The sequence below is a fragment of the Hyperoodon ampullatus genome (assembly GCF_949752795.1).
Source record: "Hyperoodon ampullatus genome assembly, chromosome: 16".
Classification (NCBI taxonomy): Eukaryota; Metazoa; Chordata; class Mammalia; order Artiodactyla; family Ziphiidae; genus Hyperoodon; species Hyperoodon ampullatus.
This window is the reverse complement of record NC_136929.1, coordinates 57,419,694-57,446,180: the sequence shown is the minus strand read 5'-3', so window position 1 is coordinate 57,446,180 and position 26,487 is coordinate 57,419,694. Positions and strand designations below refer to the sequence as shown.

Genomic DNA, 26,487 nt, shown 5'->3' with positions numbered 1-26,487 from the left:
TTATTTTTTATATTTTATATTCTAAATATTTCTTGAAAATTCTCCTCTCTGCTATTACTCTTGTGGCTAGGTAGAAACCTTAGCACCTTCTCTGGATTTTTTAATCTATTTCCATATTTAATCATGTTATTCTGTTAAAATCTTTCAGTGACTCTTCAGCAGTCAGTGACTCTCCTTAGCATGGCATGGGAGTCTTATGACCCCACTCTGTTTATTTCTCTAGCCTTATCTCCCATAATGCTCTGCTATACACTTTACAACAGTAACCCCTTTCATTTGGTTCAACTAATGTGTCCTCAGGAAGTCTTCCTTGAATCCCCAGAATTGGCCTTGTGTGACCTCACTGGGCTCCTGTGGCATACGGGACACACCTCTGTCATGGTACATGCCACATTACACTTTATCCAAAGGACATATACTTCATGGTACCCATCATCTAGTAGGTACTCAATAAATCACTGGTGAATTGAACTCAGCTGGAAAAAATTTGATCTCCAGAAAACATTAGTTTGAAAGTTTTATTTAAATAATAGTTAATGTGATTATTATTTATTTTCTTCTTCCATTACAAAACTACTAATCTTTGGGTCTCACCAGAAGTATGCAGCAGGACACTCTGAACCCTTTGGCCTCCCACAAATAATATGTTCCCCAACAACTATTTTCTGGTGAAACATATAACATTTCTTATTGGTGAAAAATAGGACTTCCTAACATGTTAGAAAAAGTGGTTAGATAGTCAAAATGGGTTGGCACTCCTGATTTATGGAGGTATGGATTTCTGAGATTAATTGCATTGGGAACATTTGCATTGCTGGTCTAGCCAAAGGAATGCTATTCAAAGATTAGAAGTGCTTAACTAAGTGCAACTTGGAGAAAATAGAAAGAAGAATCAATTTATTGTCATTAATCTCTACATCATCCCCCCCCCCAAATGTAATGAAAACAACAAATCAGAATAATCAGAGGGGCTTCCATTGTGGTGCAGTGGTTAAGAGTCCGCCTGCCAGTTCAGGGGACATGGGTTCGAGCCCTGGTCCGGGAGGATCCCACATGCCGCAGAGCAAATAAGCCTGCATACCACAGCTACTGAGCCTGCACTCTAGAGCCCGTGAGCCACAACTACTGAAGCCCATGTGCCGCAACTACGAAAGCCCGCGTGCCTAGAGCCCATGCTCCACAACAAGAGAAGCCACAGCAATAAGAAGCCCGCGCACCACAACGAAGAGTAGCCCCTGCTACTCTTCACTAGTGGCCCCGCTAGCCACAACTAGAGAAAGCCTGTGCCTAGCAACGAAGACCCAACACAGCCAAAAAAAAAATTTTTTTTAAATAAATAAAAAGAATAATCAGAGATCCTCAATTGACATACCTTTTGAACCAGCACTTTCACTTCTAGGGGTATATCCCACAGCTATATCTAAGCATGTGCAAATGACAAGGTTATTCACTGCAACATTTTGTTTCATAGCAAGAGTTTACAAAAATTTGAAAGTTCACTACTAAAGTGAACTGGTAAAATAAACTATATACAGTGCTCAGTGGAATAATATGCAATCATAAAAAATAATATAAGCTAATAATATGCTGATGTGAAACTATGTGACATATATTAAATGGAAGGGTGCAGAAAGGAGCATGTATTATTTTAATATTTTATAAATAGTAGGAAATATATATATTTATTAGCTTACCTGTACATAAAATATCCTGGAAGAATATAAAAGGCTTGATATCATTGGTTGTCTCTGAGAAGGGAAATGAATGACAGGGCACTGGGGTTAAAGAATTTTTAAGATATACTCTTTTGTATCTTTTAAATTTTGAGTTACATGATTTTAATACCTGGTAAATATTTCTCTAACAATACTTGGTAGATATCTTTCCGTGTCAGGCTAAACAAAGCTATCTAATTTTTTAAGTGGCTGAATGATACTACCTTGTTGGATTTACCATATTTAACCAATTCTCCACTGATGAAAACTTAGAATGTTTCTAATTTTTCACTATTGTAAATATCATTGCAATGAATGTCTTTGGATATATTTTTGCACACATGTACAAGTTTTCTTTTTTTAATTATTTTTTAATTTTTGGCTGTGTTGGGTCTTCGTTGCTGGGCACAGGCTTTCTCTAGTCGCGGTGAGCAGGGCCTACTCTTCGTTGCAGTGCGTGGGCTTCTCATTGCGGTGGCTTCTCCTGTTGCGGAGCACGGGCTCTAGAGTGCAGGCTCAATAGTTGTGGCACACGCACGGGCTTAGTTGCTCCGTGGCATGTGGGATCTTCCCGGACCAGAGCTCGAACCCGTGTCTCCTGCATTGGCAAGTGGATTCTTAACCACTGCGTCACTAGGGAAGTCCTGTGCAAGTATTTTTGAGCAATAACTTCTTACAGTTATTAGGATAAAAAATACACATAATAAATTTTGATTGTTATAGCTATTTAAATATTTAGTACATCTTTTTGTTGTTATTTGTAAAAAGTCTCTGATAGCTGTAGATTTTAGCTGCCCAAAACATTTTTCCTTTCCCCAATTTTCAGTTCTAGAACTCTTTTTCCTTGTAAAGAATCTATTTCATGTGTTTGGGGAGGGGATAATTTCCCTTTTCCCAGTTACAGAAATGGGCATGTGACTCAGCCAATCAGAGTATTCCATTCATGCACCTAGAATGATTTGTTCACATATGGACATGTGAGAACCATGTTGAACCAGTGAAAATCATCCCTAATATGTTTTACAGTAACAGTGGAGATAGATAGTGCCCTTTTGTCTGAGGTTCCTGACATTCCAGTACACGAACCTGGAATCATCAGTGGTCATCCTTGCTACCTAGAAATGAGACAGACTGACAGAAAGGTGTTACTAAGAGGTAGATGATAGATAGATAGATAGATAGATAGATAGATAGATAGATAGATAGAAGGAAAATAGATAATGCCTTGACACAGTTTGAACTGAATTTGCTTGCCTGAAGACTTATGCACAAATGACTACTAATTTCTTTTTGTTGCTTCCGCTGGTTCTAGTGGGTTTCTGTCATTTACAATCAAGATTCCTGGGTGAATAGTCTAGCTCTCTGTCAGTCGTATGTATTACAGATATTTTCTCCAGTATGCTGCTTTGTCTTTTGACTTTATTTGTGGTGGTTTTGGCTGTCCAGGAATTTTTTAAAATTTTACACAGTGAATCTGTTCATCTTTTCTCTTGGGTTTCATTTCCTACTTAAAAAGATCCTTCTCATTCTGATTTTTTATTAAGACCCTATTTCTCTCTTTATATTTTCAATTTTGACCTTTAGGAATCTGGAAATTAATTGTTGTGTGTGGTGTGAGGCAGATACATAATCCCGTTTTTTTAAGTAGAGTAATACATTATTTCAGTGTGTACATATACACATATACCTGTCAAAATAATTATCTTTTGTTCATTGGGTGGTGGCATTACAACAGAGATTTTGTTTTCCTCTTAGGTTTAGTTCTATTTTCAAATATTTCTGTAATGTATGCCTTTTAAAAAAATTTATTTATTTTAGGCTGCATTGGGTCTTCACTGCTGCACGCGAGCTTTCTCTAGTTGCAGCGAGCGGTGGCTTCTCTTGTTGCAGAGCATGGGCTCTAGGGTGCATGGGCTTCAGTAGTTGTGGCGCGTGAGCTCAGTAGTTGTGGCTCGCGGGCTCTAGAGTGCAGGCTCAGTAGTTATGGCTCACGGGCTTAGTTGCTCCACGGCATGTGGCATCTTCCCAGACCAGGGCTCGAACCCATGCCCCCTGCATTGGCAGGTGGATTCTTAACCACTGTGCCACCAGAGAAGCCCCTCTGTAATGTACGTCTTACTTTCATTTTTTTTTTTTTTTTTTTTTTTTTTTTTTGCGGTACGCGGGCCTCTCACTGTTGTGGCCTCTGCCATTGTGGAGCACAGGCTCCAGACGCGCAGGCTCAGCGGCCATGGCGCACGGGCCCAGCTGCTCCGCGGCACGTGGGATCTTCCCGGACCGGGGCACAAACCCGTGTCCCCTGCATCGGCAGGCGGACTCGCAACCACTGCGCCACCAGGGAAGCCCTTACTTTCATATTTAAAAAACACACTGTAAGTTATTTTTTTAAAGATCTACAAGAGATCACTTAGATTCTAGGTTTGTACTAACCATGAAGAAATAGCGAGATTGAGCTCTAAGTATGTTTCATGTTTGTCCAAATGTCCAGGCATATTTGTTTCTCTGCAGTGTCTCTAAGATATTGTAATTTCCCATGAACCCTATTCTTTCCTGTTTATTCTTATTTCATTCAGTATGACCCTACCCAGTTACCCAAACCAAGAAACAACATTTTTTAAAATAAAAAGTAAATATACTTTTCCTCCAAGAAATATTTCAGGGACAAGTGTAAGCATTAGTAGGCTATATGCCACTAGGATTTAGTGAATTAGGATTTATTTTTTTAAATCTTGTTTCACAATTATGGGTATATTACATTTTTAATGCATTTATTATCATGCATTACATGCGTGATATGGTAGTTACTTCTCCTACATTAATAATTTTATTCTTTTGCTGGAGAATACCTTGTATACTTCTCAGGCAAGGTTTTCCTATTTCTGCTTAAAATTGAATTAATTCTCAAGGAGAAGAATACAGGCGTCCCAATTTATTGAATTCATTAGTCAGAAAAATTATTTTGCCTGGCTTATTTTTTTTATTTAAATGATATTACTACATGATATGCACAAACTGACATAAAATGTATTTTCTGACATTCTCTAATGATACAATGGTTGTATAAATTTAAATCGTTTCATTTCAACAGGTTTCATTAGCAATGACATTTTAGATTTAAGTTAACTGCACATAAAAGATATGCCATATATGAAACAATTCTATGCCTTTCTAAAATTATCTCAAAATGCTCTTTTACCTTCCTCTTACTAAATACTAATTCTTAAAGCCTCAAGTTCTACTGTATCCATATGTTGCTTTGCAATGTAATTTTGTACGTTTTACTTTATTTTCTTGCCAGCCTATCACTGAAAGCCTACTGAATGCTGGCACTAGCCTATGGAATCAGGCTTTATGAGATGGCAGTCAAGATAACTGAAAAATTGTACCAGTTTTCTTAGAGCCTGGGTAATGAATTCAAACAACTAAATATAGTACTGGAATTAATCTTTTATTCCCCAAAGCAATCCACAGTTGAGATGGTTGGCACTGGACAGATTTCCACAGAAATGCACAAATATTGAGAACTTGGGTACATGACTTTGAATCCATATGGGGCCAAAACCCCACTGATGACTTTGATTACTATCTTATCCCTGAGAATGGATGCATAAAAAGACCAATTGTAAGATAAATACTTTTTGCAAAGTATTCTAACATTTTTCTTTTTATAGTAAACATGCTCTGAAAGAAATTTTCTAGATCTTCTTTGAAATCCCTGAAGACATTTTACTAATCATTCTTACGTAAATATTCTGCAAAGATTCCCTAACAATCGCAGACTTTCATTAGGAGCTAGGATTACCAAGAGGATTCACATGAGAAGACACTTATCTTCCACACAGAACCTGTGCTCTCAAAGACATGAATGATTATATACGTAAACTTTAATGGCTTTTAAAGTGGGACTCATAAATCACTGTATGATTCATCAACTCGGGATTTAGAGATATTCTTTTACCAGGAACATTATCGAAAACAAAATTGCTTTCCTTTACTTTTCTGTAGCAGGAAGAGGAACAGACATAAAATATAACAGGAAACTGTGTTACTCCAAAAATATTGCAGGATCGGATGATGCGAAAACCTTCACCAAACATTGGACCATGGCACCATTCACATCGGGATGTGCTGCAATGAAGGAAACATCAAATCTACTAAAGGAAAGACATTTTGCTTGATGCTATGTAAGACTCAAAGTAGTATAAAATATGGCCTTTCTCATTATTGATCTTACCATCTCATTGAGGAGCTAAGACATATGCAAGTGAAAAACTAAATGCTAAAAAATAAATATATGTGTATAAAATAATCCTAGTTCTCTAAAACAAAAAAAGTATAGCTTCATAGTAAGAAAACACCCTAAGGACAAATCCCAAATGGAAGACAGTAATTATTCTTGGACCTATTCTCCTATGTGATCACAGGGAATTTTAAATTTCTTCATAATGTTTTGCTGTATTTCCCAAATTTTCTATAATAAATACATATTATTTTTATAACTCAAAATAAATATATCATTTTAAAAATAAAGGGACTGTTGTAACCTAGTATAGGACTAGTGTCCATGTATATTTTTAAATGCTCACAAATCAGTTAAAAAAAGACATCAGCCAATTAGTATATTAAGAGTAGCACATGGGCCTCCCTGGTGGCGCAGTGGTTGAGAGTCCGCCTGCCGATGCAGGGGATACGGGTTCGTGCCCCGGTCTGGGAGGATCCCATATACCGCGGAGCGGCTGGGCCCGTGAGCCATGGCTGCTGAGCCTGTGCATCCGGAGCCTGTGCTCCGCAACGGGAGAGGCCACAACAGTGAGAGGCCCGCGTACCACAAAAAAAAAAAAAAAAAAAAAAAAAAAAAGAGTAGCACATGAATGGACTATTCACAGAAGATGAAACTTGAACATCCAGAGAACATTGAAAAGTAAATCTTCTCAATTTCATTAGTAATCAGGGAATACAAAACAAAATAAAAAAAGAATACCATTTCATAAATCATCAGATGGGCAAAATGTAAAAGTCTGCTAGTGCAAAGTTTGGTGAGGATACATATAAATTGGTGGAGTATAAATTGGTGTAATCACTTTGGAGCAATTTGGCAATTTCTACTTAGGTTGAAGATGTACATACTCATAGAAAGAGTAGAGTGATGGTTGCCAGGGGCTGGGGGAAGAGGGAAATGGAGACGTGTAGGTCAAAGGGTACAAACTTTCAGTTATAAGATGAATGCATTCTAAGGATCTAATGTACAACATGGTGACTATAGTTAATGTGGTATTATATACTTGAAATTTGCTAAAAGTAAACCTTGAATGTTCTCACCTCATAAAACAAGAGTTAACTATATGAGGCAATGGATGTGTTAATTAACATTATCTTTGTAATCATTTCATGGTGTGTATGTATATCAAATAATCCTGTTGTACAATTTAAATATATACAACATTGTTAAAAAAAAAAAAAAAAAAAAGACAAAAACCAAGCCTCCTCTGGCCAGGAATTGTAAGAGAGGAAAAATATCTTTTCCTCTACACATCTTAGGTTCATTGGCTGGGGCCCTGAAAATTAAATTTGTCAGTTTAAACTTGCCAAACAGATTAGCAAGAGAAAAAAACAGTTTAATTATGTACACATACATGGGACTTTCTCAAAGAAATGAGACTCAAAGAAGCAGCCAAATGATTGAGGCTTATATACCATCTTAGGCTAAACAAAGGAAAAGGGGATTTGGGCTTCTGGGCTGAGAAGCCCAGTTATGGGAAGGCAAAGGGTGGAAATATATGGTAAATAAGGGTTGTCTTGTTATACAGCTAAGAGTCTTTCAGGTGATAAGAGTTGTCTTCTGAAGTAGTTCTCTTCCTGGTGTGAAAACACTTTACAAATGGAAATTTCCAAAAGGGGAAATTTATGTTCTATTTTAAGGTAGTTACTGGGAGGTAAAGAGCTTTTCCTGCATCTGTTAGATCTCAGTTGCCTTAAGTTCAAAATAATACCTATGTCAAAGAAGCATATTTTGGGGTGGCATATTCTGGTAGCCTTAAGGAAGTGGAAAAATTCAGAAGGTCCAAGATTTGCTATAGTCCCAGAAAGAGCACAGAAAAATAGAAGATAGAATTTTCAAAGTAATAGTATAAGAAAATTTCTCAGAATTAAAATACATGAGTTTCCAGATTGAAAGGATACATCAAGTACTAAACACATTGAGTTAAAAAAAAAAACAAAGGCACATCATCATGAAAATTTTAAACAACTAGCAAAAAAAAGAGAAGATTCAAAAAGCTTCCCCTTCCAAAAAAGAGGTATAGGTTATATATAAAGGATAAGGAATAAGAAAGCTGTAGATCTCAAATAAAAAATAGAAAAGTAGAAGATGATGAAGCAGTGTCTCCAAAATCCTGAAGAAAATGATTGAACCCAGAGTTTTATACCCAGCCAAATTATCAATCAAGTCTGAGTGCAGAATAAAGACATATTCAAATACGCATGGTCTTAAATTTTTATTTCCATGCATTCTTTTGCAGGAAGACACTGGAGGGCTGGCTTCACCAAAATGTGGAGGTAAACAAAGAACAAGGTATCCAATGTGACTATAGTAAAGGAAATTCCAAGATAATAGTGAAGGGAAGTCTTGGAATAACAGTTGTGCACCAGATCTAGACAGCAACATTTCTAGATTAGGGCAGAAAGACACAGGGCTCCAGGATGATGTATTAAAAAAAATTAATAGGACTGATATCCATATCTGATACATTCATACTGATAAAATTTAAATAATTCTATTAGAATTGTCATGGCAGAATTAATGATAAACACATAAAGCAAAGTAAATGAATAAAAGTCAATTACTCTTTCTAGGAAAAACAAAAAGTTGTACAGTAAAAGAAATATATTCATAGTACACTGTGTAGCCTAACTATGCATTACTTAGATTTTATAATAATTTAAATAATAATTATTGATTTAACTTAAAAATCATTATTTTACTCGAGAAGTATTAATCATTTATTATGTCGCTAGAACTATCCTAGGTACTGGAGATAACATTAATGAACAAATCTATCATGTATTCTTCTCCTCGTGGAGTTTACATACTAGAGGACCAGCCTGATATTAAATAAAATAATTAGATAAAATATAAAATGAGGTGATGGTAAGTGCTACAGAGAAAAATTAAAGCAAGGAAAGGGGAGGAATAAGGAGTGCCAGTAATGTGAGGCATAGGATGCTTGAAATTTTAAACATTGTGTAAATAACTATATTGTGAGGTTGGAGGAAGAAGACAAGTATATATGAGGGCTGATAAGAGTCCTAATACCTATCTTGCTTAATAGGAAATTTAGAGATAATAGCTAAAATTGAAAACACAAGAAGAATGACTCAAGGATGCTATTTAAAAATATAGAGGCAGCTCCAAAATAAATCCTCATATATATGGTCAAATGATTTTCAGTAAGGGTGCCAAGACAATTCAGTAGGGAAAGGACAGTCTTTTCAACAAATGGTCCTGGGAAAACTGAATATCCACACATAAAAAAAATGAAGTTGGACCCTTACTCACACCATATCCAAAAATTTACTAAAACTGGATCAAAAACCTAACTGTAAGAGCTAAAACTATGAAACTCTTAGACAGGGGACACGGGTTTGAGCCCTGGTCTGGGAGGATCCCACATGCCATGGAGCAGCTAGCTAAGCCCTTGGGCCATAACTACTGAGCCTGCGCTCTAGAGCCCACCAGCCACAACTACTGAAGCCTGCGCGCCTAGAGCCCGTGCTCTGCAACAAGAGAAGCCAATGCAATGAGAAGCCCGCGCACCACAACAAAGAGTAGCCCCTGCTCGCTGCAACTAGAGAAAGCCTGTGCACAGCAACAAAGAACCAAAGCATCCAAAAATAAATTAATTAAAAAATATATATATATGGCGAAAAGCTTCATGACATTAGATTTGGTAATTTCTTGTAAATGACAAGCACAAGAAACAAAAGAAAACATAGATTAAGTTGTACTTCAGCAAAATTAAAAACTTTTGTTCATTAAAGGACACCATCAACAGTGGGAAAAGGCAAATGACTGAATGGGGGAAAATATTTGTAAGTTGTATTTTAAAGGGGGTTAATATCCAAAATATATAAGCAACTACAACTTGACAAGAGAAAACACAAACAATCCAATTTAAAAATAGGCAAAGGACCTGAATAAACATTTCTTCAAAGAAGATACACAGATGGCCAAAAAGCACATGAAAGGATACTCAGCATCACTAATAATTAGAGAAATGCAGTGAGAACCACGGTGAGATACCACCTCACACCCATTAGGATGGCCAATAAAAAAAAAAAAAACAGAAGCAAAACAACATAAGTGTTGGAGAGGATGTGAAGAAATTGGAACCCTGTGCACTGCTGGTGGGAATGTAGAGTGGTGCAGCCTCTATAAAAAGCAGTGGTGCTGTTCCTCAGAAAATTAAAAATTCAATTACCATATAATACAGCAATTTCACTTCTGGAAATAGAAGAAAAATGGAAAGCAGGTATTTGTACAACCATGTTCATAGCAGTGTTCACAATAGCCAAAAGGTGGCAGCAATGCAAATGTCCTTCAACAGATGAATGGATAAACAAAATGTGGTGTATCCATACAATGGAATATTATTCAACTTTTAAAAGGAAGGAAATTCTGACACAGGCTACAGCATGGATGAACCTTGAGGGCATCATGTTAAGTGAAATAAGCTCATCACAAAAACAGACTAATATCGCATGATTCCACTTATATGGGGGGTTTCTGGAGTCGTCAAACTCAGAGACAGAAAGTAGAAGGCAGTTTTCCATGGGCTAGGGGGAGGGGGAAGTGGGGAGTTGTTCTTTTATGGGTATAAAGACCGATTCCAGTTTTGCAAGTTGAAAAGACTTCTGGAGATTGGATGCACAGAAATAAAAATGTGCTGATTGCTAAACAGTACACTTTAAAATGACCAAGATGGTAAATTCTGTGTTATGTGTATTTTACCACAATTGAAAATAAAATTTAAAGAATATGAGAGCAAACACCCAGAGGAGAACTGCAAAAAGAGTTTGGCAGTAGGTGACTCTGGAGGTAAAGAGTGAAGGGGGCTAGAGATGCGGACAGGGGTGATTTTCATGAAAAGACCCGGAGTCAACATTTGATCTTTTAAACTAAATACTTGTGTTGATGAAAGATAAAATTATTTTAAAGAGAAGAAAATTTGGTTGAGCAGGTCACCTAAACTCTTGAGGAATGTCATCTTCAGAATAAGGGAGTTTAGTGGCCTGAGTTGTTATTTCCTTATTTCCTCTAACTAAATAGTTCTATTACTGTCCCCAAGTAAGTGATATATACTTGAGAAAATACGCTGGTACTAATAAAATCACATGGAAAATTAAATTGCAATATTTAATATAATTTATCAAAAAATTCAGACTTTTGCACAATAATGAAAAATGGAAGGCTATAAAGATGTTAAAAAAACATACTGAGTTATCTCTAGTAAAGATGACTTCCAAGTATTAAGTATGATCAAGGCTTTATAGTTTAGTGGAACTGAATAATACTTTTGAAACTTTATATCTCTAAGTAAACATTTCTATCATTCTCGTGCGCAAGAAAATTAAGGTAAAATCCTATGGAACGTGAGTCTTCTGACCCAACTCTCAACAAAGGCAGATTCTCTGTCTGATTGAGGTGATAGAATGCAGGTAGAGACACAGGGAGGCAAAATGCAAAGAGAAGTTGTAGGGGTCAACAAAGAAGCTCACAGCTGCTACTGGGTAGGGCCCAAGTCACTGGGGTGGAGGCAGAAGCTGGGCTTGGAGCAGCCTAGGCGCAGGCGTTGTGCAGAGCCCAGAGCTGAGCCACCATCCAGACTCAGCAAACATAGTACTGGGGACGGAGGTTGGAAATTAAGAATCAAAGCCAAGTAGACGTTAGAGGATGAGGGTGGGGTTGGGTGACAAACGCCTCCTTCGTTGTTTCTACCTTTATTAATATCACGACAGTTGTTCTTGATGCGATTGAACCCCTCATCGTTTTTACCCCTCCCTCTTTTACTTGCCTCACATACTCAGGCAGCCGTTGAGTTCATTTTACCTTCATAATTTGTCTTGCGTCATTTCCTACCTATTTACTCCTATACCTATTACTTTGGCTTAATCCCTCCTTACCAGTTACAAGAGCACTTTAAGTGAGCTCCACCCAGCCTTCCGCTACTCTAGTCCATCTTCGACACTACTGCCAGGTCTGCTGCTGTCACCTGCAATGGCTCCCATGGCCTAAAGAAGAAACCCCATCAGTGGTCTCCATAAGCTAGCTCCAACCTTCCTTTTTTTTTTTTTTTTTTTTTTGCGTTATGCGGGCCTCTCACTGCTGTGGCCTCTCCCCTTGCAGAGCACAGGTTCCGGACGCGCAGGCTCAGCAGCCATGGCTCATGGGCCCAGCCGCTCCGCGGCATGTGGGATCTTCCCAGACCGGGGCACGAACTCGTGTCCCCTGCATCGGCAGGCGGACTCTCAACCACTGCACCACCAGGGAAGCCCCAACCTTCCTTTTTAAACTTACTTTTTGCTACTCTTCGTAGATGTTTTGTTCTGGCTGGATATTCACTTTTCTCTTTGCCCATGTTCCTATTTTTACTCAACTTTGGTTCATTTCCCCATTTGGTTCCCTCTTCCTGGAATGTCTCTTCAATACAACACATATTTCCAAATATATAAATTTTACCTGTTCTTCTAAGATTCTTTTCAAACACCGTTTCATTCCTAAATCTTTTCCCTATTTTCCCAGCTGTAGTTATAATCTTTCCTTCTCTAGCCCCTTTTATTTGTAATTCATTTGTCACTTTTTATTTACATGAATACCCATCCTTGTAAAATTTCCAAAAAATATAGAAGCATACAGGAAAAAAAGCACAGAATTTCCCCTTTATTCCTCCTTTAAATCATTCTAACTCCCCTTTGCAGAATAACTAAAGCTCACATATGGTGGTGTTCCCTCTAGTTCCCAGACACATGACTATTTTTTACATAAATGGAATCTCTCTTGTGTATGTGTTCTCTCTGTATGTGTCTGTACATACAGCTTGCTTTTCTGATTTAACAAAATGCTTTGGACAGCTTTCTATGTCAATACATTTTGTTTTATTTCATTCTTATTAACAGCACCATAATGTTCCAAAATATGGATACACCATTTTATCTTACTACTTTTTTATTGATGCACACTTAGTCTGCAGTTATCATCACTCTGCCTGTGTGTTCACATATAACTGTTTCTATAAGACATATTACTAAAATTTAGATTTCTGTTTCAAGGAATATGTAAGATACTGTCAAATTAACCTTCCACAAAACTTCCACCAACTTGACAGTGCCACCAATGGTGCATGATAATCCTGTTTCTGGGCATGCAAGGGCAACACTTAATGTCAATCTTTTTAATTTTGATAAAACAGGTAGGTAAAAAACCCTGTTGTTGCTATTTTACATTGCAGTTCCTTGGTTACTAGAGAGATTTAACATTCTTTATGTTTATCATCTATATATCGTCTTCCATGAATTGCATATTCCTATCATTTAACCACTTTCCTATGGGTTATATCTTTTCTTATTGATTTGTGGGAGATATATGTTTAAACAGTTATAAGCATTGCAATATCTTCTTTCAGTTAATAGCTTGCCTCAATATTATTGATGGTTATAATATTATGTAGAAACATCTTTTGTCAAATTTATGAAACTTTGCTTTACTGTTTATATTTTTGAGGTTTGTTTAAGGTATCTTTCTCTACCTTGAAGTCATACAGATAATCTCCTGTACTTGCTTGTTAAGGCTTTAAAATTTTGCTTTTCATATTTAAGTCATTAATCCAATTGGAAATGATTTTGTAAATGATGGTAACATATACATAGCAGAAACATAATTATATACTTCTTACTTATAGATGATCAGATGTTTCAGTGTCATTTATTGAAAAGTCTCTCCTTTCCCTACTGATCCACAGTGCTATTTTTGTCCAGCGTCGTTTCACATGTACATGAGAACATAACTGGGCTATGTATTCTTCATTGGTTAGATTGTCTTTCCTTGCATGTAATATCAACTGTATTTCTCTAATTTTATAAGTCTTTATATCTGATAGGCAAGTCCCTAATGTTAGGCTCCTTTTTCAGGCTTGCTTTGGCTATTTTAGAGTCTCTGCTTTTCCATACACATTTTATAATCAGCTTATCAAGTCTCTCAGAAAATTCTGTTCAGATTTTGACCAGAATTGCATTGAATCTATAGCTCTCTTTGGGGAGAACTGATATATTTTTGGTATTAAATCATCTTATACCTGAATGTGTGTATCTCTCCCATTTAATTCAGCTTTCTTTACCTTTTTGTAAAGTTTTAATCTTTTTCTCCATAAATATCTTGGACATACTTCACTTGATATATTCCTAGGTACATTATGTTTTTTATTGCTATCATAAAAGGTATCTTTTCAAAAATCACATTTCTCACTGTTTGATATCTGATTTTAGTTACATCTTCTTTTTAACACCACACCATAGACTTTGTTGTTACTATTAATTTATAGATCGTAGAGATCATATTTGTTTACCCCATATTTTCTAATTTCTTTTCCCTCCAGCCCTTCTTACATCTCAGAGCATACTTCTGGAGTTATCTTTCTTCTTTCTCATGCACATTCTTTGCATGTTTCATTTCACTAAAGTGAAAATCTGTGGGGAATAAATTCTCTGTTTTATTATCTGAAAATCAATTTTTCTCCCTTGTTCTTGAAAGTTATTTTTGCTGGGCTAAATAACATTTCTTCAGTTATTGTTCCACTGTTGCTAGCAGTTTATTTGTTGTTCTTTGTAAGTGACTTTTTTTCCAGCTGATTTCTAAGTCTTTGTCTTTGGTGTTCTTCACTTTCACCACAAGGTGTTTTACTTGGCTTGTGTAGAGTGTTCAATATCTGTGAATTCACTCCTTTCATCACTTCTGAGAATTTACAGACACTACCTCATTGAACAATGACTCCCAACATTCTCTGGGACTCTAAGGATATGTTAAATTTTCTCCTTTTACTGTCCATATCTCTTTGCCTCCTGTCCACATATACACAATAATTTCTCCAGATTTCTCTTCATATGTGGATAATTGTCTGTTAAACCCACGCACCAATTTCAACTATTACACTTTTAGTCTCTAGAATTTAATTGCGTTTAAAATTTCTTTTTCATATTTGCCTGGTCATATTTGATGGTCTTTTATTCCTTAACCATTTTAAAAATTATATCTTACTTCTTTAAACACTTAAAGTAGGTAATTCATATTCTGTCAACAATTCTAATATCTTAGATCCTTGGAGATTCATATCTGTTGATTGTTTGTGATAATTTTTACTCTTGGTGTTTTATTTCCTCATGTATTTGGAAATTTTAATTTTGAGATATTCATTTGAAATAATTTTCTGGAATCTTTAATGTCTAAATTGAGGATGTTTCTCTCAAAAACATTTGTTCTGCTGAAAGAGAAGTATTCACTGCTCTGGGGCCACCAGCCCCTTTGGGAGTACAGATTTCACTCAGGAATACCATGTTCAGCTTCCCTATTTTGTGGTGAATTCAAATCTATTGGTCCCATATATGTTTACAGTCACTAGTTAGGTTTTAATTCTTTTTAAATGTTTTTGTCCTTGGTGATTTTACTTTCTCATGTGCATTCAAATCTCATGAACATTGACATAGTGCATTAAAATCAAAAACTTTGGCACCTGGTTCCTTTTTTTATTGATAGATTTTTAATTACTTTTTTAGTTTCTCCAGTGGTTACTAGTCTGTTCAGGTTTTCTGTCTTTTATTCAATCAATATTGGTGATTAATATACTCCTGGAAAACCATTTTACTTAGGCATACAACAAATCTTTGTTATATCAGGGAATTCCCTGGTGGTCCAGTGGTTAGGACTCAGCACTCTCACTGCTGTGGCCTGGGTTCAATCCCCGGTCAGGGAACTAAGATCCCGCAAGCCATGCAGCACGGCCAAAAAAAAAAGTTATATCAGTAATACAAGCACTGATGATCGGTAGTGCAGTAAAAATTAGTTCTACACCATCTAAAAGGAAATAAGAGGTGAGCCTGAGTGGACTCATAGTGTGTGGGCTTTAAGAATCCTAGTCCTGAGATAGGCAATAATTCCCACACTGGCTGTTGACCCCTGAGGAAGAGAAGTTGCCTTGTTGCCTGCTCTATTCCTGGTCTCTATGAAGTTAGAGTAGAATAAAGCATTTCCCTTCAGAGTGTGCCTGGCACTAAAGAATCTTTTTTTTGGAAGAATCCCCCTTTGTCCTTAGTGGTTCATAGAAAAGACTTATACTACAACTGTATAGATACTGCCAGCTACACCTCAGCAATCTGTACCTCACATTGGATTTAAGTAATAACTTGAGAAGGTGGGCTGAATTCAGACTAAAAAATTATGCCTGAAGAGCCAGAAGGAGCAATCTGAAAGATGGCATATGTTTTGGTGTGTGGTGGTGTGTGTGTGTGTACAGTAAAACTATCATCTGGCCCTGTAATAAAGAATATTTTAAATATTCATTTAAATGCTTAAAAGTGTGTTTTGGTAAAAAGAGCTTCAGAATTTGCTCACCATTTCAGTAACTTTTGAATTTCCACTGGGATCACATTATAATATTTATGTAGATTATTCTCTAAAAAGAACAAAGAAGTAAGTTGAGTAAGTCGTTGTGGACTATTCATAGAATTCTCTTTCCAAAGACTAGGATGAGTGAAATTATTCTCAAATAGGATTTTTTTCAGGTTAAGCTTCAAAATTGCAGGTGGAAAACTAGTCAGTTCATTTCCATCAACGATCAATTTTTCAAGTGATCTGCAAATAAAGGAAACCATATTTTAAAAGATAGAAGAAGAAATCTGTCCCAGTGTTCCCCCCAAATGGTATAAAACTTAGTAGCAATAAAATGTGTTAAGTATTTCCTTAAAATCAAGAGAACTAACTAAAAAGCAACCAAACCAATATATTATCATGGAAGTAAGTGCATTTGTGTAAATAGTAGAGTTAAAGCACATATTTTGGGTCTTTGCAACAAGTCATCACTATGGAAAAAGAAATAATCACAAACAGAAGAATGAATGTTATACTACATAAAATATAATACAGTATAGGATAGTGATACAAAGAAAGAATTTATTTTCATAGGCAAATTAAACATTAACACATACTTTTTTTCATTCAGGTAAAGGTCTCAACTATTGGTGGAAGGCAGCAGTGGGGAAACAGACCATCATGCTGGGGGAAGCTTTTATCTTTTATAAAATATTAAAGAAAAATGTGTTTTATGAATTTTGGGGAAGGAAAGATAGCCTGTAATAGACTCAGAAAGTTCAATGGAGTTCCAGAATTAACAAGGGAGAAAAAAAGAGAACAGAAAGAATCCTGAAAAATAATCTCCCCCCCCAAAAAAGAAATATGAAAAGCAGAAAGTGAATAAATAGTAAATACAAAGTAAAACAGAAGGTAAAAAATTAAATATATCATAACAAATGTGAACAGGCTGAATTCTATTAAAATACAAAGATTATTACACAGGAAATTAAATAATTGGTATAAATATTAGAAAAACAGAAACAAAATGATCTCATTTTACTGAAGATAAGATAATGCTCCTAGAAACCAAATAAAATCTAGTAAAACTCAATCAGAACTAAGATAATTTTTTACATAGTTTGATTTTAAAATGTAAAGAAGTAAAGAGCTCTTCTCTATTCTGTTGTATTCTTTATTTCTCTATTCTGACTGGCGATAGTCAACTAGAATTGGGAATTACAGAAAATGTTACATTCATAGTAGCAACACAATTGTATGTTTTTTGGGGGAGGAGGGGCTTAGAATGATATTAAATGACCTTAAAGATCATAATATAAAGAGACTAGTTGAGACTATTATTGAAAAACAATCTCCATACTAGTTATTAAAATTATTCTAAAGTCATAATCAAAAGAGTATGGTACTGACCTAGAAGGTCAGAGGTCAACTTCAGAGACTTTTTAGAAATTAGTACAAGAAAGAATCAGAGCTTAGTATTAAAGCACTGTGTATTATTAGCATTTTGTGTATATGTATTTCCTTACAAAAAAATCAACTGATAAGAATTACAGGTGCACACACGGATAAATGGACAAAAGCAGCTTGTCATTCTGTTAAGGTGGTCATCAATACTAGCTTTTAAATAATTACTGAAAATGTTATGTCTTAAAAATACTAAATACCATTCAATTTACATTTTGGTAAACCTTATGCTTCACATATTATGTTTTATGGCTATTGAATAAATGAAAGGACTCAATTTTATCCATCACAGTCATCACCTAATATATCCTTAAGGGGCATATGTCTTATAGGTACTTACTACTTCCAAAATACCTGAGTTTCTTGATTTCATTTGGAATAAAAGCAATACTATTGTAGGAAATATCAAGTTCCTCAAGATTAAGCAAGCAAAATAACCTTAAATAGAAAGAGAAAATGATTATATGTTTACCATTACTGGGCATTAATAAAGAATTGAATTCTTCAGTAAATAGAAGCATAGAGAAACTGTATTTTTCTAAAATTTTTCAACTTATGGACTTAAAAAAATTATAAATGGTATAATTACAATGAAATTTCCTAAAAATGATTCATCTATCCCTTAAGACTGGTTTGAAATGTTTAGATTTGGTAAAGCCCCATCTAGAAAAAACACCTCTATTCGTTCCCTAGGGCTGACATAACAAATATCACAATCTGGGTGGCTTAAAGCAACAGAAATTTATTCTCTCACAGTACAAGAGGCCAGAAGTCTGAAACAAAGGGGTCGGCAGAGTTGGTGCCTCTGGAGGCTCTGAGGGAGAAACTGTCCCTTGCCCCTCTCCTAGCTTCTGGTGGTTGCCAGCCATCCTTGGTTTTCCTTGGTTTGTGGCAGCATAACTCCACCTTTGTCTTCACATGGCCTTCTTATGAGGACACCATTTATTGGATTTAGAACCCACCCTAATCCCACCCTAATCCAGTATGACCTCATGTTAACTAGTTACATCTGCAAAGATCCTATTTCCCAATAAGGTCACATTCTAAGGTTCTGCATGGACACGAATTTTTGAAGGGCACCATTCAACCCAGTGCAGTTGCATTAAGATTTTCCTGATGAAATATCTTTGGTCTTTCTTTCCATTAAGCAAAGTACTTAAAAGTAAGAACCAAAGAACACAAAGGCTAACGCAGAGAGTCCTGTCTCCTGGGGGCTGGGAGTGGGAGTTGCTTCTTGGAGACTGGAATTGAAGTATGACATTTACCAAAATCCCTAGTAAATATTCCCCTCTTTGTGAATGCTCTTCTCAAATACCTTCCTGTTTTACTTAAAGGATGAAAAATTACTTGCATGATTATTAACTAAAGCATCATGAGCACAATATTTCATTAACTTCCTACTATTTTAGTGTGGATTATAATGGTCCTCATGATCTGTCCCCAGACTACTCATCCAACTCACCTCTCACATTACCCCACATTCACTTCAGGCCCAGAAGTTACTTGCTGAATTTCCCTGAATTAGCCCAGTTCTCACATATCTCCAGTTCCCCCAAATTTGACTCTTTGATCAGTGTCTGCCATTTTTTTTTTTTTTTTTTTGCGGTATGTGGGCCTCTCACTGTTGCGGCCTCTCCCGCTGCGGAGCACAGGCTCCGGACGCACAGGCCCAGCGGCCATGGCTCACGGGCCCAGCCGCTCCGCGGCATGTGGGATCCTCCCAGACCGGGGCACGAACCCGTTTCCCCTGCACCGGCAGGCGGACTCCCAACCACTGCGCCACCAGGGAAGCCCTGTCTGCCATTTTTAAAGTCTTGGCTTAGATGTCACCTCTTCCAAGGAACTCTTCCTGCATCTTTCAGAATGGGTGAGCTGCCTCTTCTGTACTTCTCTGCTTACCACTATCATAGAATTTATCACACTGTGTAATAAATGTCTGTCTACTAAACTATGACATTCTGGAGGCCAAGGATTCTATTTTACATTTCTGTATATCCAGTGCTTTGCCCAGTGCCTAGCACATCAAAAGTACTTATGAAATCACAATTGAATAAAAGGTATGGTGACCTCAGTTAATTTAAAATCATTTGCTTTGAGAAATTAATGAGATTGAATAGAAAAGGAAAAAAAAAAAACTTTTCAGTTCAGTGTTCATCTCAGACTTTTTTTCCACCTCTGTAAAGAAAATGTTAATACCATCTGTTCCATTTTTTTAACTCAAAATTATGTTATTTCATTTTCTTGCCTCAGGCAGTTTCTAGAGTCATTTTGTCTTCCCTTATTACTTCAGTAAAAGCAAATTAGTCTGGTTCTAGGCTTTCACTGTTGATGATAAATTCCTGTTGATTGTAATTTTTAATCGGGCTTGTAGACAGCACTGAGAAAGCTAATTAAGAAATTTCTAGAGTTGAAATTTATCTCATCTATACATGATTTTAGAGAGCAAATCTGTTTAGACAGCCTCAGTTTGGTTTGATACTCTGTACCCCACTAGCAACAAATCTATCACAATTTTCAGGGTGTATAGAATGTTTTACATTTATTTCATTGTTTTATTTATCAGCACATCATTGAGCAATGAGATGCTTAAACTAGAGCCTTGCTCTTGGCTTGGAAGATTGTGCTAGCATTAATATTTGCATGTCATAACATTAATCACCACCACAGCAACATAAATATTATTTATTGAGAGCCTACTATGTGTTTGTGGCAGTTTAGAATGATCTTTCACTGGACCACAGCAATATTGTTAATATTATTTACAGATTCTAAAAATGGAAGCTACCTTGATTCCTTGCAATGGTAAATGGGAGTGTTCAAAAAGAATAAAATACCTAGGAATAAACCTACCTAAGGAGGCAAAAGACCTGTATGCAGAAAATTATAAGACACTGATGAAGGAAATCAAAGATGATATAAACAGATGGAAAGATATACCATGTCCTTGGATTGGAAGAATCAACACTGTGAAAATGACTATACTACCCAAAGCAATCTACAGATTCAGTGCAATCCCTGTCAATTTGCCAAAGGCATTTTTCACAGAACAAGAACAAAAAATTTTACAGTTTGTATGGAAACACAAAAGACCCCAACTAGCCAAAGCAAACTTGAGAAAGGAAAACGGAGCTGGAGGAATCAGGCTCCCTGACTTCAGACTATACTACAAAGCTACAGTAATCAAGACAGTATGGTACTGGCACAAAAACAGAAATATAAATCAATGGAACAGGATAGAAAGCCCAGAGATAAACCCACACACATACGGTCACCTTATCTTTGACAAAGGAGGTAAGAATATACAATGGGGAAAAGATAGCCCCTTCAATAAGTGGAGCTGGGAAAACTGGACAGATACATGTAGAAGAATGAAATTAGAACACTTCCTAACACCATACATAAAAATAAACTCAAAATGGATTAAAGACCTAAATGTAAGGCCAGACACTATCAAACTCTTAGAGGAAAACATAGGCAGAACACTCTGACATAAATCACAGCAAGATCTTTTTTGACCCACCTCCTAGAGTAATGGAAATAAAATAAAAAATAAACAAATGGGACCTAATGAAACTTAAAAGGTTTTGCACAGCAAAGGAAACCATAAACAAGATGAAAAGGCAACCCTCAGAATGGGAGAAGATATTTGCAAATGAAGCAACTGACAAAGGATTAATCTCCAAAATATACAAGTAGCACATGCAGCTCAATATCAAAAAAACAAGCCAATCCAAAAATGGAAGACCTAAATAGACATTTCTCCAAAGACATACAGATTGCCAACAAACCCATGAGAGGATGCTCAACATCACTAATTATTAGGAAAATGCAAATAAAAACCACAATGAGGTATCACCTCACACCAGTCAGAATGGCCATCATCAGAAAATCTACAAACAGTAAATGCTGGAGAGGATGTGGAGAAAAGGGAACCCTCTTGCACTGTTGGTGGGAATGTAAATTGATACAGCCACTATGGAGAACAGTATGGAGGTTCCTTTAAAAACTAAAAATAGAACTACCATATGGCCCAGCAATCCCACTACTGGGCATATACCCTGAGAAACCCATAATTTAAAAAGAGTCATGTACCAAAATGTTCATTGCAGCTCTATTTACAATAGCCAGGACATGGAAACAACCTAAGTGTCCATCGACAGATGAATGGATAAAGAAAATATGGCACATATATACAATGGAATATTACTCAGCCATAAAAAGAAACGAAATTGAGTTATTTGTAGTGAGGTGGATGGACCTAGAGTCTGTCATACAGAGTGAAGTAAATCAGAAAGAGAAAAACAAATACCGTATGCTAACACACGTGTATGGAATCTAAAAAAAACGGTACTGATGAACCTAGTGGCAGGGCAGGGATAAAGACACAGTCGTAGAAAATGGGTGGTGGGAAGGGAAGCTGGGACAAAGTGAGAGATGAGCATTGACATATATACACTACCAAATGTATAATGGATGGCTAGTGGAAAGCTGCTGCGTAGCACAGGGAGATCAGCTCCATGCTTTGTGATGACCTACAGGGATAGGATGGGGAGGGTGGGAGGGAGGCTGAAGAGGGAAGGACTATGGGGATATATGTATACTTATAGCTGATTCACTTTGTTTTACAACAGAAATTAACACAACATTGTAAAGCAATTATACTCCAGTAAAGGTTTTTTTTTTTTTTTTTGCTGTATGCGGGCCTCTCACTGTTGTGGCCTCTCCCGTTGTGGAGCACAGGCTCCGGACGCGCAGGCTCAGCGGCCATGGCCCACGGGCCCAGCCGCTCTGCGGCATGTGGGATCTTCCCGGACCGGGACACGAACCCGTGTCCCCTGCATCGGCAGGTGGACTCTCAACCACTGCGCCACCAGGGAAGCCCCAGTAAAGGTATTTTTAAAAAAAAGAACTGTAAAAAAAAAAAAAGGAAGCTATAAGAAGTTAAGTAGTTTATCCAAGTCAGTATGAAATCAAATTAGTACTCCCTGTTCTTCAGGTATATGGATACAAAGTAATTCAATCCCTATCTTTAATCAATAGCAATATGGGAAAATAAATTTGTGCACTTCCAGAATCAGCTCTTACTTCAGGGTTCACAAGTATGTTCTTAAGTTCTTTATTCCAAACAGCTTCTCTTTCCCAAAGAACATGCTGGGTAATTAAATCAAACTGAACCAAAACAAGGCAAAACTTTGATTCTGTTAGTTAAAAGTAGTAATATTCTATGTCATTTTCCTCCTGGTATCCACTGAGAAAAAGATAAGAACTTTTTTTTTTTTTTTTTTTGGTACGCGGGCCTCTCACTGTTGTGGCCTCTCCCGTTGCGGAGCACAGGCTCCAGACGCGCAAGCTCAGCGGCATGTGGGATCTTCCCGGACCGGGGCACGAACCCGTGTCCCCTGCATTGGCAGGCGGACTCTCAACCACTGCGCCACCAGGAAAGCCCAGAACTTTTTTTTTTTTTAACTTTTGTTACAGTTATGGCTTCATAACTTCAGGGAGTGAGGTGTGTGTACATATATGTATGTGTGTGTGTGTGTATACACAGAAACAATTATAGATATGTGTGTACACACAGATTAGTATACATACATAAGTTACCTATCTCTGTCCACTGAGAGTGTCTAGAAGCAATATCATCCCAACAGCAGTGGGAATATCCAACACCCAGATCTTATTTTTTAAATACCATCCTCCAATAAAAAGGAAATAGGGTTTCCTAAGAGAAATGGCTGATTCTAGTATCAAGGCAGGGAATCAAGGCAGTACAGTTTATGTTACTGTGGAAAGATAAATGAGTCAAACAAAAATAAAACTCATAATGCAATATCTTTACTTAGTATTAAATACATTTTATGTGTAATGTGTGATGTGTATATAAGCGTTTTTACACAGAAATGTTATAATTTTTATATACTTTTTAATTTTTCAAAATGAATAGTTTTACAGTGTTTTAATGTAGATCTTGGATTGTTAATTACAAACAATGCTGGATGAACAGTTTTATAAATGAATTTTGATGCACTTTCTAATTACTATAAGAACCTTCTTTTACAAAATGTTATTCAACAATTTAAGAGTCCCTGTGCTCTTAACTTTTTGCCCTTAACCTACATTCAATTTGTTAAAATCTAACTGGAAGAGATATCTTGTTTTGGCATATGGTTAAGGTTTTGGTTCAAAACTTTCATTAAGACTTAAATAATTACCAGTCCATATGTGGGGAAAAAATCCATCTCTTTTATACCTGGATATCAACATTCCTATTAGAGTTTAAAGGATCTTAGACACAGGTAATTTCTTAGTTCATAGATTAGGAAATTGAGGCCTAGAATGGTTGTGTCTTTCTCCAGATCAAATAGATAATCTCAACTTTGAAGTTAAAAGTCTAGAATTCTTTTTTTTCTCGATCTTTTTTTAAAAAATTAATTAATTAACTTATTTATTTATTTTTGGCTGCATTGGGTCTTCACTGCTGCGTGCAGGCTTTCACTAGTTGTGTTAAGCAGGGGCTACTCTTTGTTGTGGTGTGTGGGCTTCTCATTGCAGTGGCTTCTCTTGTTGCGGAGCACGGGCTCTAGGCACACGTGCTTCAGTAGTTGTGGCTCGCGGGCTCTAGAGCACAGACACAGTAGTTGTGGCGCACAGGCTTAGTTGCTCTGCAGCATGTGGGATCTTCCCAGACCAGGGCCCAAACCCATGTCCCCTGCATTGGCAGGCAGATTCTTAAGCACTGCACCACCAGGGAAGTCCCAAAGCTAGAATTCTTAATTCCAAGTTCAGAGTTCTTTCGATATCCAAAAAGGCTACCAAGGGATAGGTGGAAGTTTCTCACCTGAGCTTCTTTATATGATCTAATCCATACTCAGATAATGGATGTCTAGATATGTATTTACTAGCCCCAGATTAATTGCCATCTATGTAACTGGTAGGTTTTTTTTTTAAAACACGATAATTAGAAGCAAATCAGCTAATTGGGACTGAATAAAAATTATCAAATGGCTAAAAAGTAGCTAGCTGCTTTCAGAAGGGAAACTGATCCTTTTCTAAATTATATGCTCTTTATTTTCTGTGTTTATAATCTCAGACTATCAACCTTACTCAGGTGGAAGCGTAGTAATCAAATTAAAGGCGATGTTGAAAGTTCTAAGGAACTTAAGTTGTTGAATTGTAGAAGGGATTTCTTTGATAGGATTATTTCTCAGATTCAGTATTTGTAAATTTTTAAGACAAAATATCTGAAGAATGGAAAAGAGAAATAAGCATGAGTAGAATACTAAAGTATGCGAATCCTTATTTTTTACATTTTATAAACCCTTTGAACTAATGCAGTCAAATCAGTATGGTAACACTAATTGGCTGTGTCATATATCTCAATAAACACCTTTGGTAAGCCTTGAAAATAACTAACCTGCATTCATATGTATGATATGGTAAGATAGTGCAACTACTGTACTCATATACCCTTGACTCAAGAATGTTCCTTTTCTAAATGGGAAAATCATCCTGTTTGATCAAGCTCACGGTTTCATAAGAGGCAACCATGTCAAGAATGATACCATTTCTGCTTCTACCTTTTCCTGTCCTAAACTATTTCAGTAGGCTCTGTCTCTGTCAGAGTCTACCATCTTGAATTTTCCATGAAACTTGTCCAATCACCACATGTATGCCAGCCTCTAGTCTTCTATTCATTTCATTTGCACTATGCTAATAACTTGGGATCATTTGCCTACCCCTAGTACGGCCCTTCCAAGCCTGGATATTGCCATTTTCATTGGAACATTTTATCTATAGCTATACAACACTGATCTGCATTTTATTGGCAAGTTCTACTTATTTCTATCACTTTAAAAATGAGCCCTTTATATTTTACACCTGAAAATCTCCCATATGGTTGTACATTCTGCTTGAGTGGTTAGAGTATTCTTTGGCAGATGCACAAGTCTCATATATGACTGTTTAGAAGAAAGGTTAAAATTAATGTAAAGAACTAAGATCCCTGTATTCCTTGGGAATTCTTGTCAATTTGTCTTAGTCAAATTAATAAAACTAGTGTGATATACTAGAAAAGAACAAATAACTCTTCTAGTGAAAATAAAAACACAATATTATAGAAATTATGGAAAATATATGTTTCCAATACTACATGTTTGAAATAGAAAGCAAGTCAATTTGCTAGAAATCAATTCACTAAAAGTTAATACTCTGGAAATCAATGCACAAAACAACAAAACACCCCATGACCAATGAAACAATGACTAAAGACACTGAAAACATAATCTGTCCTAATTACTTATAATGACTTCTTTATATAATGACATTGAATCATCTCATCCAATATCTGATTATCCTTGGTATGTTTTATTAAGCAGAATATCCTATTTCAGCCTAGTGTAATTAAAGCTTGTTACAACATCATATTACCTTGTCACTAAACATTGCCTTTAAAGCTTCCAATTAACATGGATAAAGTATATCTTAGGTTTTATTCAGAATCAGAAAAATAAATAATTTTATATACATTGTACAATTATGAGAACATATTTGAGAGCCTGACCATAACACAGTCTTTGAGGATTATGTCATGGGACTTGCTAAGAAAAATGTACTATAATTTTGGTACTTCCAAAAATAAGCCTTTTAGGATGCAATCCAAAATATATTTATTTATAGTAA

The 26,487-nt window shown here is 36.3% G+C and overlaps 1 protein-coding gene across 1 annotated transcript in view; it reads right to left on the bottom strand.

The window, feature by feature from the left end:
- Positions 1 to 26,487, bottom strand: part of LRRC63 (leucine rich repeat containing 63) — a gene marked incomplete at both ends in the record, with an annotated part of 50,285 nt that overhangs the window by 5,591 nt on the left and 18,207 nt on the right. Inside the window, 4 exons of the mRNA XM_079721624.1 lie at positions 5,674 to 5,843; positions 16,372 to 16,611; positions 18,166 to 18,249; positions 24,913 to 25,049. Of these exons, the coding sequence (XP_079577750.1) occupies positions 5,674 to 5,843; positions 16,372 to 16,611; positions 18,166 to 18,249; positions 24,913 to 25,049 (631 nt within the window). The remainder of the gene's footprint in view (positions 1 to 5,673; positions 5,844 to 16,371; positions 16,612 to 18,165; positions 18,250 to 24,912; positions 25,050 to 26,487) is intronic.